This window comes from Centruroides vittatus, unplaced genomic scaffold (genome assembly GCF_030686945.1).
Source record: "Centruroides vittatus isolate TY-2023 unplaced genomic scaffold, ASM3068694v2 scaffold_2802, whole genome shotgun sequence".
Taxonomy (NCBI): domain Eukaryota; kingdom Metazoa; phylum Arthropoda; class Arachnida; order Scorpiones; family Buthidae; genus Centruroides; species Centruroides vittatus.
The window spans coordinates 586,492-602,236 of record NW_027122693.1 but is presented as its reverse complement, the minus strand read 5'-3'; the positions used below and the strand labels follow the sequence as shown (position 1 = coordinate 602,236).

General features: G+C 37.3%; 1 protein-coding gene across 2 annotated transcripts in view; it reads left to right on the top strand.

Annotated features, from left to right (window-relative positions):
• LOC136987877 (Krueppel-like factor 8) overlaps positions 1 to 15,745 on the top strand; it is a 178,546-nt gene that overhangs the window by 28,419 nt on the left and 134,382 nt on the right. Inside the window, exons 5-7 of one of the 2 annotated variants that reach the window (XM_067285640.1) lie at positions 133 to 443; positions 1,788 to 1,985; positions 2,056 to 2,277. In XM_067285640.1, coding sequence (XP_067141741.1) covers positions 133 to 443; positions 1,788 to 1,960 — 484 coding nt within the window. In that variant the 3' untranslated portion in view covers positions 1,961 to 1,985; positions 2,056 to 2,277. Of the gene's footprint in view, positions 1 to 132; positions 444 to 1,787; positions 1,986 to 2,055; positions 2,278 to 15,745 lie in introns of those variants that run through there. The other variant, XM_067285639.1, reaches the window with a different exon arrangement.

Below are 15,745 nucleotides of genomic sequence, written 5' to 3'. Positions count from 1 at the left end.
CGGCCCGGTCATTAGAATAAAACAAACACTGCTATTTTTTAAACCTTTAGCTTTAATTTTTGGCAATTGTTAGGTGAATAGGTGAACGACTTTTTTCAAATATGTATTCTTTTTCCTTTATAATTTTCACAGGGCCATGTCTCATCTGCATAAAAGGGCGACAGGAGGATCACCGCCTTTGGTTAAGGGTGCCCTTGGGCGCCTACCTCCTTCCATGACTCCATCTCTATCCGCATCGCCCTTGCTGAGTCCCACTCCGCTCGTCACTAGTGCCCAGATGATAAACAGAGCCCTATCTGGATCACCGGGGGGCCCTCTATGTCATCCAGATATTATGTCGGACAGTTTGAGGAGAAGAAAAGTGCACAGATGTGATTTTCAAGGTTGCGACAAAGTATACACGAAAAGCTCTCATTTGAAGGCACACAAGAGGACACACACAGGTAAGAAAGATCATTCGATTTTGCAAGAGTCGTTAAGAGAATTGATATCGACTTATCCGGTGGCATGTCACTTGTCGACAGATAACAATTAATGTATCCATTAAATGGGGTGTGGTCAGTTGGTAACATGGTATAACAACCTTTATCTACGGGTAGGATCTTTCACCTTGTTGATTATCGCACGTTGAAACCGGTAATTAATTAAAAATTCCGCCCATCTCACTTTTTTTTTCTTCTATTCTTTTATACAATTGTTTTCCGGAAGACACCCACGAATCTGTTGTATCTAAAACACTCCATTTTTACCGGGAACACTTCTTATTCAGGAAAACCCAGAGGAAAGTAAGTTTTCCTGCAACGGGTCATGCTCGCTCGTCACCTTTACCCCGGCTGGGTCATCAGAAAACCTTAAAGGTTATCACGACACATCCATTATCCCTGGTCGTCGCGTTGGAATGACAGGAGGCCAAAGTCGGGTTGAAGTTCGAGTCTCGCGGCTTTGGGAGTGGATGGGAATTAGAATCTCGTTCTATAAGTTTATTTACCATCCCCAGAGCGACTCCAGTTCCTCTTATATATATATATAAAGTTGAAAAATACAGTTTGAAAAGCGGAACGATGGAAAATTTCATAAAATTAGGAGGTACTTCTGGGTGAGTTGCGTGTCTACGGGGGTGTTAAAATCAGACCAGACGCGATAATTAGGATAACAGATGCCACCGATGGCTGATATTAAACCTTAACCGTAACGAATTTCTTAATACAAGTGATAAAACGGCACCTGTGGCCACTATCGATTCTTCACCATCGCATACCAAACCAGATGTATGGCACGTAATGATGAGTTTGTGTTGCAAATCACTTCTGGACACTAACGTGCAGCAGACATCTCCGCCCTCTGCTTGGCATCATTTTTGTTTCACACGACTCAAATCTAGATTTCCGGTTAAGTTCGAGTAGGGGCAGTTTCTCACGGACGTTTCTCCTACCCTGCAGGGAAAAAATACGACCCCTCCCGGGGTTGGTCTTCGAAGGGTGGGTGGGATGGGCGACTGCACGGAATTGCTACGCTATGACATCATAATGGAGGAATACGGAGCGGGAGTGGTCAATCTAGATTAAGAAATGAATGCGTAACAAATGACGTTCACAATAATTATTTATATTGTTATTTCCGCATTTCTAAGTATGTGAAATTTACAAGTTCATGTTTTATTAATTCGCAAAATATGCAAATTTGCCTCTCGGTGTTACGTTTTCCGAATTGCTGATAATATTTTCGGATTTCTTTAAATTTTATAATCTTTTAATCACTCTAAAATACTTTCTTTACCGTTTACACAGGAGAGAAACCATATTCCTGCACTTGGGACGGATGTACGTGGAAATTCGCTAGATCTGACGAATTAACGAGACATTACCGTAAACACACCGGACAGAAACCATTTAAATGTCAGTTATGTCAACGATCATTTTCTCGTTCGGACCACCTATCACTTCATATGAAACGACATTAGATTAAAGAAATAGAAAACAAAACAAGTAAGGCATTTCTTCTTTATCATTTTCGCTTCCATTAAGCCATTTCCTCTAACTTGTTCGTTCGTTGCAGGCCTTTTCACACGGGATGACTACGCCATCTAGTGGACACTTCGAAATTTAAAAAAAACACCACATATCACTGAAAATTTTCTAGGCATTAATGCCCAGTATAACATTCCTACTTCTTGCCCATGGGGCTATCTACACGGCCAGTTGATTCGTAGGCGTCCTGAAGGTTCGAGCTGTACATATATATAAATCATCAAACCCGCCAGACTAAAAAGCCCACGTAAAAAAAAAAAAAATACAAAATTAGGGAATAATATCTGTGAAAAACGCGTTGTATTTTTGTACTTTTTTATAACAGAGAATATTTTATTAAAAAATTTATATATATATATATATTTCCCCCCATATTTTTGTCGTATGTTGAAGAACCAAAAATGCCGATGGAGATTTCTGTACATAATTCTACATCTACTTTGAAAGGAATAATACATAGAATTTTTTTAAAAAAAATACATATTTATGATCGGCAAAATAAAGAATTTTTATGGTAAATTTTTATAAAAATTTGTAAATAAATTTAAAATATAAATAAATAAATATATATATAAAAGGAAGCTTCGTAGATATGGAACAAAAATTAGCGCGTGAAGAGAATAAAGAAAGGGGCATTAACCAATCAGTTCCTTGCTAATAATTGTCCATTCAACCGGATCTTTTGCCGATCATCCGTCCTCGACTGCCAGAAACAATTCGACTCAAGTTAATTGTTGTATAATGACAATTTTTGTACCTCCATGTTGAATAAAAGAACCATATAATTTATATACATTGATATACACATAAATATATATATATATTGTTTGGATATTTTGTGTAAAATAAAAGTTATCTATAAATTTTCATCCGTATGTCTGCATGTTTTACTCTTCTTTTAAAACCGTACTGAGGAGCGAGTTATTAGGGAATTTCAGGAGGGATTCCTTTAAAAGACCATTTTTTTCTTTTCTTTTTGTACTTTGCTCCTCGTCTAGTATTAAATTTAATTATAAATATAATTTTTATCTAAACAAATCGAGTAAAATGCGGCGGATCGTGATGGAGGAATAAAGTCAGCCATCCGGAATATCAGCAATTATCTGGAGTGAAGAGCGTTGTCGAATGGCAGCCATACTGCTCCAGGCTAGACGTGAGGATTGTTTTACTTGTTTAGTTGTTAAAGGTGCCAGACACTCCCCCCTCTAAATCTTGTTTTACAAAGTCCGATGATTTACGACCTTGGCTATTTTAGATGCTCCGTCCGCATTGGGAATGACAATTAGCGTTCGAATGAGTCGTAAAAATGTATAAATGAAAACCATTTAAACTCTAATTGTCCCGGATTCGGGAGTCTCATTATTTTCTTACCTTCGCAGACGTTCGACTTTACTTCTTTGCTCTGTCTTTAGTTAATCGACGGAGGAGAAAAATTAATTTGTTTGTGTTCGTGACCGCCTAACAACTAATCTGAGTTCATCAGTTGCTGAAATACAGAATTTCCTATAAGACTTGACTCCAAAATAGGCTAGGATCATCATTAAGGTGCATGGTCTTCGGGGATGGTAAAGTAATGGATACGCGCGTGTACATAGAAAAAATCTTGTATTTTTTATTTGCATATTAAAAAAAATCACAAAAAGCTGCGTGGGGAATGTTAATAAGAAAATTATTCATAAATTTTTAATAAATTATCTCGAATAATTCTACAAAATTGTAATTCAAATACTCGCCGATCATTTTTGGGAAATTATCAGTTGTGCCGGACTCGGTGGCCTGCTATATACGTTAGTCTACCGACTAACGTATAGCAGGCCCTTCTTTTCTACGTGTAAATATACGAGGCCTAAGCTGTAGACTCGTAACTCGAGGCCTAAGCTTACGTGCAAATTCGGATGTGGAGGTTACCTCGTTTTATAAGTTGATTTACCATCAACGGGATGCAAATTTTGTGGGGCCAGATGCAAAATATAATGGGGCCCTTTTTTACGATGCCAAGGGTCGAGCATTAACCAAGCTCTAGGCCCTCGAAGCTCGCGAGTCGCGTATTCACGAAGCCGGTTCTGTTTATAACCAAAACCACTAATTTTTATGCATTATACAAGGTTAGGGCCCGTTTCACCTCTCTCGACCCTTGTTTAATGCAGATCCTTGACATATTAAAAAGGGCCCCCATTATATTATGCGAATAAAATCAACGAAATAGATATTTTAACCATTAATTAAGAGAATTTTTTTTTTAAATAAAAAAGATTAAATTTCGAAGCCTTCCATACCCGAGCCCTGATAGCACCCCTCTATCTGGATGTATAATTATTTATTTATTGAGGGTGAAAGCAAAATTTGGAGCCGATAATGCCTATATTGTATTCAATTTACCGAAAAATTTACAAAATTGTATCGACGTAAATAAACTAAAATGGCCTTCATTCATTTTGATAAGGGGTATCTCGTAGTTGACATGCCTTGATAACATAAATAGAATATGCAAATTTCATTGATACCTGCCAAAACTCCTGTTTTTTTATACATTGTTTGTAGAGAATTTATGCGGCAATTACTCTCGAAGCGAAATAATGTATGCATTTTGTAATCAGAGCGCAATTAAACTTCGATATAGCGCCGCCCTCATAAAGCGCACCTACGTCAAAGGATTTTCGTCGTGAATACAAAATAAAGAACTCTTCGGTAACTCTGTATTACATTTTACTTCGTTATCACCCGATTTTCAAACTCGCAAAGACCTCGATTTAGCGCCGAACTCGGTTCATTTCCAATTTCAGAGATGAACAAACAAAACGGCGGAGTAAAATCGAAGTTTAACTTTACACATCCAAAATTAGAATTTTGTTCTTACAGATTTACAATAAATTATCATCAGACAGACAGACACACACAGACAGGAAGCGAACATGAAATCGTTTAATAATATATTTTAAACTACAGTATTAATATATTGTTTTGTCAAGCTGAATTAGACAATGAAGTGAAAATATTATAATTAAGTTAGATTAATTATACAGACGGAACCTCGATATTATGTCTCCCTATATAACGCCACCCCCGATAACGCGCCAATAGATACTCCTGTCACGTGATTTCTATACCCCACTCGAACTCTGCGTCTATGTATTTCTTATTACTCGAGATACTTCAATTTAGCGCCATGTTCAGAGGAGTAATATGGTGGCTCCAAACTGAATTATCTAAAGCCAAACCTCCGATAGAGGCCATTTTTTTCCAGGGATGTTTTTATCTTCTTTAAATAAAAATGCATACAAAATAACCTCCGAACAACGGCCATTTTTTAATGCCTACCTCGGTGGCCGTTGTTCAAAGGTTTACCCGCAGAGGTAAGCTCTACACAGTTGATGCACGTACAAGACGTACCGGCACTACATTGGCGCTATTTAGGGGTGCGCTATATCGAGGTTTGGTTGTATTTATTATGGATTCGAGTCGTTATCTGTATATTAAAACGATTGTGTTTAAAAAAAACAAAAATTATAATTACTTCGACTGTACTTTGCCAATAAGATAATTTTTAAATCGATGGGAATCGAGGTCATGTAAATTTATTCGTTTCTACGATCCGGTTCTTCCAGCCTATTGTATTTATTTTCATAGATAAAGAAAAATTAGTGCCTTTACCAAGCGAGGACATATCCTACGGATTTTAGTATTTTATTTTTTACAAGCTGTAATTTATTAAATTTAACACAGTACTAATTTTCTTAGTCTTGTGGGTGCATTGCTAAAGCGTGCAGCCTCAATAAGCGGCTAACTAAGGCACAAACACGTAAATTACGATAGTAATAAGTTATAGAAATAAATAAATAACAGAAGAATACTTTATTTAATATTTTATAAAATATCTTGCTTTCATTTGAGGGTCTGAGCACCCTACCAGCCAATTGATCCACAAGAGAAATGTCATTCTTCTTTCAGATATTTAAGGATTTTATTTAATTCAGCTTTTCTTCAGCAAAATTCATTTTAAAATGTTCTTTTCAGAATGTAAAACACTCGCAAAATCTATGGTTTTCTTCAATGATCCATCTGTTCAATCTGTGGCCGAGTAGATGAAACCACCGAACGGGCCGCGGGTTTGCATCTGACCAAAGGGATGGCCACGTGCCGAATTTTCTTCATGTGTGTAATACCTAAATAGGAGCAGGTTTTCGTAGAAAGTGTAACCGGGAGGCACCCACCTTGACAGGTGGTTCAAGTGTTGCGTTGTCTCATTCCATCAATCCAATCAATTCTAACACTTCTTGAAAAACTCATTCATCGCTTCAATTTTCTGTTAATCTATATGTCAAATGTTCCAAGGATTTCCCTGTGATACAAGGATTGAATCCTAAATATAGGAAAATTGTATTGAATAATACAGGGATTTGGTTTTATGAAATATTTCATCAAATCAAACTCCTGTATTCTGTCTAACGCCCAGAATGGTGGGAGAAAGTGTATTTTATCAGACATGGAATTTCATGGCGACTTTGTAAGCTCAATTTTAATAAAAGAGCATTGAAGATTATTTTTTATGCTAATTTTCAATCTTTCATTGCTTATGGATTGCCCATCTGGTCAATGGCTGCACCTTCCCTTTTACACATGATTACTTTTGCTATTAATAACATATACCTAACGTTTAACAAAACGTGTAAGATGCCTTTCACTATTGATTTTGTTCTAATTTATTTTTATGATATATGTTTTTGTACGGGATCGTAAAATAAAACGTCTATTCAGATTTTTCCTGTAAATTTAATGAAATAAATAAATAAATGTGACACAAAAATTACAATATTGTAAGTTAACAATAAACTTGAAATTCGTAGAAAATTGTTATGTAAACAGTTAATACGACATATATTGTGTTTCAATATATACTAACAAGTGTTCCACATTAATTAAATTTCACAAAAAATTCAAATTACATTTAATTCTAAGATCTTGATATACATTGCAAACATAAATTAAGTCCAAGACGAACTAGACAAACAGGGCAATTGCCTAGGAGTGCAAATCTGACAAAAGCTCATAAATCAATTTGTATATTCACATAAGAAAATTTTTAGTATATTATAAACAATGTGAACATTAAACGTTTGAATCTTCTCCAGAAGGTCCATTGGTAAATAGAATACAACAAATAAAATTGTTAACTTTAAGATGCCAGAGTTTAATGTTTTGCCTAAGGTCCGAATTTTCGTTATAATCCGGCAATGTATAGGCGCTAAGTTAAGGAATCCACGTTACGTACCGCATCACACGTCTCCTAGTTTACCCAACGAACCATGTTGCAATCCATCCTACACTCCTCACAGTTTACCCAACAAACCATGTTGCAATCCATCCTACACTCCTCACAGTTTACCCAACAAACCATGTTGCAATCCATCCTACACTCCTCACAGTTTACCCAACGAACCATGTTGCAATCCATCCTACACTCCTCACAGTTTACCCAACGAACCATGTTGCAATCCATCCTACACTCCTCACAGTTTACCCAACAAACCATGTTGCAATCCATCCTACACTCCTCACAGTTTACCCAACGAACCATGTTGCAATCCATCCTACACTCCTCACAGTTTACCCAACGAACCATGTTGCAATCCATCCTACACTCCTCACAGTTTACCCAACGAACCATGTTGCAATCCATCCTACACTCCTCACAGTTTACCCAACAAACCATGTTGCAATCCATCCTACACTCCTCACAGTTTACCCAACGAACCATGTTGCAATCCATCCTACACTCCTCACAGTTTACCCAACGAACCATGTTGCAATCCATCCTACACTCCTCACAGTTTACCCAACGAACCATGTTGCAATCCATCCTACACTCCTCACAGTTTACCCAACGAACCATGTTGCAATCCATCCTACACTCCTCACAGTTTACCCAACGAACCATGTTGCAATCCATCCTACACTCCTCACAGTTTACCCAACGAACCATGTTGCAATCCATCCTACACTCCTCACAGTTTACCCAACGAACCATGTTGCAATCCATCCTACACTCCTCACAGTTTACCCAACAAACCATGTTGCAATCCATCCTACACTCCTCACAGTTTACCCAACGAACCATGTTGCAATCCATCCTACACTCCTCACAGTTTACCCAACGAACCATGTTGCAATCCATCCTACACTCCTCACAGTTTACCCAACGAACCATGTTGCAATCCATCCTACACTCCTCACAGTTTACCCAACAAACCATGTTGCAATCCATCCTACACTCCTCACAGTTTACCCAACGAACCATGTTGCAATCCATCCTACACTCCTCACAGTTTACCCAACGAACCATGTTGCAATCCATCCTACACTCCTCACAGTTTACCCAACGAACCATGTTGCAATCCATCCTACACTCCTCACAGTTTACCCAACGAACCATGTTGCAATCCATCCTACACTCCTCACAGTTTACCCAACGAACCATGTTGCAATCCATCCTACACTCCTCACAGTTTACCCAACGAACCATGTTGCAATCCATCCTACACTCCTCACAGTTTACCCAACGAACCATGTTGCAATCCATCCTACACTCCTCACAGTTTACCCAACGAACCATGTTGCAATCCATCCTACACTCCTCACAGTTTACCCAACGAACCATGTTGCAATCCATCCTACACTCCTCACAGTTTACCCAACGAACCATGTTGCAATCCATCCTACACTCCTCACAGTTTACCCAACGAACCATGTTGCAATCCATCCTACACTCCTCACAGTTTACCCAACGAACCATGTTGCAATCCATCCTACACTCCTCACAGTTTACCCAACGAACCATGTTGCAATCCATCCTACACTCCTCACAGTTTACCCAACAAACCATGTTGCAATCCATCCTACACTCCTCACAGTTTACCCAACGAACCATGTTGCAATCCATCCTACACTCCTCACAGTTTACCCAACGAACCATGTTGCAATCCATCCTACACTCCTCACAGTTTACCCAACAAACCATGTTGCAATCCATCCTACACTCCTCACAGTTTACCCAACGAACCATGTTGCAATCCATCCTACACTCCTCACAGTTTACCCAACGAACCATGTTGCAATCCATCCTACACTCCTCACAGTTTACCCAACGAACCATGTTGCAATCCATCCTACACTCCTCACAGTTTACCCAACGAACCATGTTGCAATCCATCCTACACTCCTCACAGTTTACCCAACGAACCATGTTGCAATCCATCCTACACTCCTCACAGTTTACCCAACGAACCATGTTGCAATCCATCCTACACTCCTCACAGTTTACCCAACGAACCATGTTGCAATCCATCCTACACTCCTCACAGTTTACCCAACGAACCATGTTGCAATCCATCCTACACTCCTCACAGTTTACCCAACAAACCATGTTGCAATCCATCCTACACTCCTCACAGTTTACCCAACGAACCATGTTGCAATCCATCCTACACTCCTCACAGTTTACCCAACGAACCATGTTGCAATCCATCCTACACTCCTCACAGTTTACCCAACGAACCATGTTGCAATCCATCCTACACTCCTCACAGTTTACCCAACGAACCATGTTGCAATCCATCCTACACTCCTCACAGTTTACCCAACGAACCATGTTGCAATCCATCCTACACTCCTCACAGTTTACCCAACGAACCATGTTGCAATCCATCCTACACTCCTCACAGTTTACCCAACGAACCATGTTGCAATCCATCCTACACTCCTCACAGTTTACCCAACAAACCATGTTGCAATCCATCCTACACTCCTCACAGTTTACCCAACAAACCATGTTGCAATCCATCCTACACTCCTCACAGTTTACCCACAACCATTTTTAACCACTTTTTTCATTCTTCTAGCTGTTATTAGTTAAACACTAAATTATAAACCAATTTTGTGTTAAAATTCATGGTTGTTTATCCTTTATAACGCTTTAATTTTTTCATTTTCATTTTCACCAATACATTTTTTATGTTCTGTTAAATCGTCAATAGAAAATGACTATTTTTCATGCCATTTTTTAAAGTAATTGTAAAAAAACAATAATAATACGTTGAAGAAACAAACATTATGAAAACCGTGACTGTTTTAAATATGGCATACATTAAACAAAATGTCTTACGTGCAATGCCCTAATTGCCCACATTTTTTTTTTTATTGCCTGAAGGTTAACAACAGACTTACAAGCCTCAAGAATTTTATCACAAGAAGAAGCATTCGTGAAGTAATAAAGAAGTTATGAAATAAAATGCAAGATAATCAACCAATGTTTGTGGTTGAATGTTATAATAGATAACGTTGCGTTATACCGGGAAAAGTATCGAAAAACAGATGGAGTAAAACAAAGCCATTTAAATGGTTAAGTGAGGTTCTATTGCACTTTGTCTTTTCTTATATGTTTTGATACGATTATCTCGAGATAAATTGGAAAAAATATTTACAATTTATCCGTATCCTTGTAAGTGTTTGTGCTTTGTGTTTAGTTTGAGGCCAAATACATTTAAACCCCGATTTAGCGCCTTCGTTTGTTCGCCTTTAAAATTTTCAATGTCTTTTTTTCCAAACTCTTTCTGCCCTGGGCATTTTTTCCACTGCACATCGTGGGTTCGGCCAGGCTCATAATGGATGTATCAGTGATCGAATGGATAAAATTGTTCATGGGTTCGCACCTGACCAATGGGCTAGCCAAGTAGATTTTTAAGGGTTTTTTTACGTGTCTAACTCCTAAATAAAAGCCAGTTCTCATAGAAAGTCATCCCGAAGGCACCCCCACTTCACATACCGCTTATGTGTTGCCTCATCTCATCAATCAACCGGGTCCGTAGCCAGGCTTTTGCTGGCTCATTCCTCGAATTTAATGGCTGACATTTTAATCGCTTCAGCTGTCGTTTTGCTATTAGCAGTAGATTTCTACCAAAATTCATATGGGGCTTTAGCTCCACGTGCTCCCTCCCTACTTACGTGTCTGAATACAACTCAATCCGTACCCCACAATGGAATAGGTTGAGTGGTGAGGAATGGGCCCCGACACATCCAGAACAGACTACTCATAAAAAGCCTTGGGGTTGGTTACTCGCCAGGATTCGATTTAGGGTCCTCCAGAGTCGGTAGTCCGGCTGGCCCGAAAATTGGCACTAAATCGAATTAGAATTTTACATAGAAAATTTCTCTCTATCTTCCAAACGGAAGAAAACCTCTATAGGGTACTCGGCACTTTCAAGAGTACTAAAACCATATTGATAATAAAATATAATCATTAACAGATACGAAGACATTACAACGACAAGCAAGATAATAACTCAGAAGCAAAGAAACCCATCACTAAGCGTGGATAATATACACGATTAATGGTTGCCAGATGACAGTAGGATAAGCTCAATTGTCCTACTGTCACCTATCTGATTATCCTACTTGGTGTTTGATTATCGCCATGGTAAAACCCGAATAAGATCTGCACTCTCCCGAGTTCGAGTCGACACTTCGTTCTATTCTTTACCTTCTGTAAGAATTATTCTATTGAGGATCTACTTCGTCTGTAATGAATGAAACAGCAGCTGATCATATATCCCATTATGTAACAAACACCACAAATCTCTCTCAATGATTCATTAAATAAGAAAACTACGGAAATAATTCATATTTTAACAGGTTGACTAGTAAAGTTCACGTCTAACAGAATGAGGAGTAAGGCTGCATTCACACAGGCAGTTTAATGACGATGTCACCCTTTGTTACGTTATGTGCAAGTGTTCGAAAGGGTATATTAACTTTCACGGTTAGCCAATCAAGTGTCTACACTTTTATAATTATTTTTCTCGAGTTTTTATGAAATGGGATATTTTCCCACTTCAATAATTAGGTTTCCAATTTTTAACACGCTTTCTTCTCTTATCCGCTCAAGCAATCTTGTGACGAGCCGATCAAAATCAAAATTGTCCCATCGTTCCGTGCCTTCCCGAAATGATGGGGCAATTTCGAAGGGCTCGATATAAGCTTCCTTAAGAGAAAAAGAGCTTTAATGGGCTCAATATAAGATTCTTCAAAGGGAAAAGGCAATTTCGATTGGCTCAATATACGATTCCTTCCATCGAAATCGACTTTGCATCCATTCCGACACAACGACACTGTTACCCCGAAATGGCTTCCGTCACGTTACGTCGCTTGCGTTACGTGTGTCTGCTTGAACTCAACATAACGGAATGAAAATATTAACACATACTAAACAGTGCTACTTGGTTAGACAACTCGCTTAAGAATACTTCGTGATTGATACGTATCGATGTCTCCTACAATTGAGATAATATCGTTGATTTATGTTCCTCCGACATCCATTCAAAGACAGTGTAACAATTCTCCTTTACTGTTTTCAAATATTCTTTTGAATAGTTCATCCAAGTAAAAATTTAAAGCTCGGAGCGGATTTACAGTTGAATTTTCTACATACTTCGGCGATGAGAGCGGAGTTAATGCTGCATACTACGTTCTGATTGACAGTCTGCAGCTTATGATCTGATTAATCTGCTTCTATTGATCTTTAACTATCACTTGACTCGAAAAAAAAGTTAGTGTGTCGTATATCAGATTAACGAAAAATAAAAATAAAAAAAGGTCTAAAACGTTAACAAACGTCTCGGTGAAATTATTGCAGTGTAAATTATCCGATCTGTCAGCTCTACTTGGTTGCGTGCCTGTAGTCATGTTTTGCATGGTGAAGCTAGTTGTGATTAGAGATATGTCTTAAGAAATCGCTGATTTAAATTAATATCGAAGAACTTAGAAATCCCAGACGATGACATTTTTTTTTTAATTTTCAATGGCGCCTAATAATTTCATCACTTTTATCGTAAAATTTCTTTCTCGTTATAAACAATTGGAGGGAAACAAGTTTCTTCACCTAGATCGCAGCACAAAGATCCTTTTTGGCATCTCGTTAGCTCTTCTGTTGAATGAAACAATCAATGTGATTGAAGTGACAAGTAACAAACAGAATTTTTAAATCGGAAGATGAAAAATGTCGGTACAAATCATCGATTTTCTCTTAGGATCACATTAAGATGCATCATCAATTCATAGATTCTTATAAAGAATCCACGAATTGAAATTTAATTTATTCACATAAAATACTAAGATGGTCTTTTATCCCAAGCCCATCGTGGATTCGGCCAGGCCCACAATGGGGAGAGATGGGGCTCGACATATCCGAGAGGGATCGCCTATGAAAAATTTCTGGAATTCTCTGATCCCTCATCTTTCGGAGCAGTGAGCTGATACCTTAACTACAATATACTTTTACATAGAAATTTATATTAATTAAGACGTATATTTTTATAGTTTCCTATAAAATAACTAGATCGAAATTGCTGTCATGCATGTCGAAATTTTCTTAGATAGAAGCTTACTTTGTTCTAGAAGTGATTTCTAAATTCTCATTTACAACAAAATAATAATTTGTGTGTACAGTACAGTAAATACGCAGAAAATTTATCAGAGAATAATAGGGATTTTTCACTGTGAGACTGGCCGAATCCATAATGAACCTGGAAGAAAGGTTCCGGGTCCATCATGGATTAATTCCCACAGGGCATTCCGTGGAGCCCATTTCTTAAGCCCCGCAGAGTAAGAAGAATTTAAATAATATTTGCCCATATTTGATATAGATAAAAAGAAAAATTTAGAGAGGAAGAATACATGAAAGCTTTGAGATTAATTCGTATATCCTGGGCATCAACAGTACCTACCATTGGCCATGTGAATAAAAACGCTAGTATCTGGTCGCGGGTTGGCATCTCACCAATAAGCTGATCACATAAAGTTTTCTGGGTTTTCTTCACGTGTCTATCGCCTAAATAGGGACCACTTTCCTACAGAAAGTCCTTCCCCCTCTTGGCAGGTCGTCCGAGTGTTGTGTTGTCTTACTCCATTAAACCAATCCAATCATGGGCACAAGTGAAGTTTGCAGTCCAGGCTACTAACTGTTGGGTATTTTACATATATTAGCGTTCTTTGAAACTGGAACTACTGTGGACGAGGCTGCTGTTCGACGTTTTGTGGCGGTTGCTGCACCCGATTGAAGGGGTTCTAATTGCCCTCGTGCATCTTTAGGTGGTGAATTACAGGATAGGTCGGTTCTCGTTTCTGAAGTTCCAAACGGCCTTGATACAACCTTCCCGTATAAATTCTACAGTTTGGCGATTTATTCCAATTTATCATTCCAATCGACCCCACAGAGAGTCGATTGAAATGACCTCTAGTGGGCATAACTGTAAACCTAGTGTGTGCTAGTGCCTAGCCTTTAACCAATCAATTAACTCAGAAATAATAATTTTGTTTCAATAAATTACACTCAACGTTGTATTTTTCCATTAGAGAGCGATAAAACGCCATTTTAATAAAAGAAACACATTAAGTTTTCATATGCGTATACACATAATACCAGTAAAATGAAATAATTGAGCAGGCGTTTTCTTATGAAATTTTAATCTAAAGAATTTTTAAAGAATATAAAACGTAAATAATGAATATAATAATAAAAATAGGTGAAGATCATTAACTTTAAAATGATAAATACTGTTTTAAATGATAATTACTAGGTATACTATTTTACAACACCCTGCATACACACAGAGGAAGAATTGGGTGTATGCCGAATATTTAATGTATTTTATAATTAATTTAAATTTAATTATAAAATAAAATGTAGCTATATTTAATTTAACATAATTACATTTTGAAATAGGTGCTGCACGATAAAATACATCAAATACAATAGTTTTAAAGGTATTCAATGTACAGTACAGTTCAAGGAGGATACCCGAATGCTTAAGCATTTAGTAAGGTTTTTACGTTTAAAATTGCTATTTTTAAATTTAATAAAGTGGATAATAGATAATAGGAGTCCATTATCTATCCATACTTTAATTAATTTAGAAATTATTATTTTTTTTTATGGTAATTAAAGCCTCAAATGATAAATACTGTATTACGATTCAGAAACAGGCTTCTAAAACGATGCTAGTGCCATCTGTTGATGAATAAATAAAACAAATGTAGTTATGTATCACTTACTTTACATGTAAATTTTTATTTAAATAGAATATAAAATCCATCAAAAATCATTTCAATAAGATTTAGGAAAATGTAAGTTCCAGAAAGTAGTGTTAACATGATAAATATTTATGCCGAATTTAATAAAGACACGCGCCATCTTGTTTTGTTTGGTCAAATCACCAGTAATTTTTTTAAAATTATTAAATAAATATAAGCACAAATTCCAAGCTGCAAATTATGGAAACACGCTATTCACGTGTTTGCATAATTTGCAATCTTTTATTCTATATTTACGCACGAAGATCACTAATAAATGAATCAGTCATCATCAGTAAACATTCCATTATTGAGGATAGCTCAGTATTATGCAGTATTTTTAAATTTCAGTCTGTATTTTATGATGTTTTAACTCAATATTTGTAATCCATAAACAAAAGGATGCACATACAATGTTCCATAAAGCCGTACAGTTTCACTAGTAGTTTTTGAGGATTCCTCGGAGATATTCGCCATTTTCAATTAAAAATGTTGAGGATTTCTTAAACGGGTCGAATATGGACAGGGGACTGGGGATTTTTCCCCGGGCCCAGAGAAAACAGAGGCTCGTCCTTACCCCTATTATTAATGTATTTTTT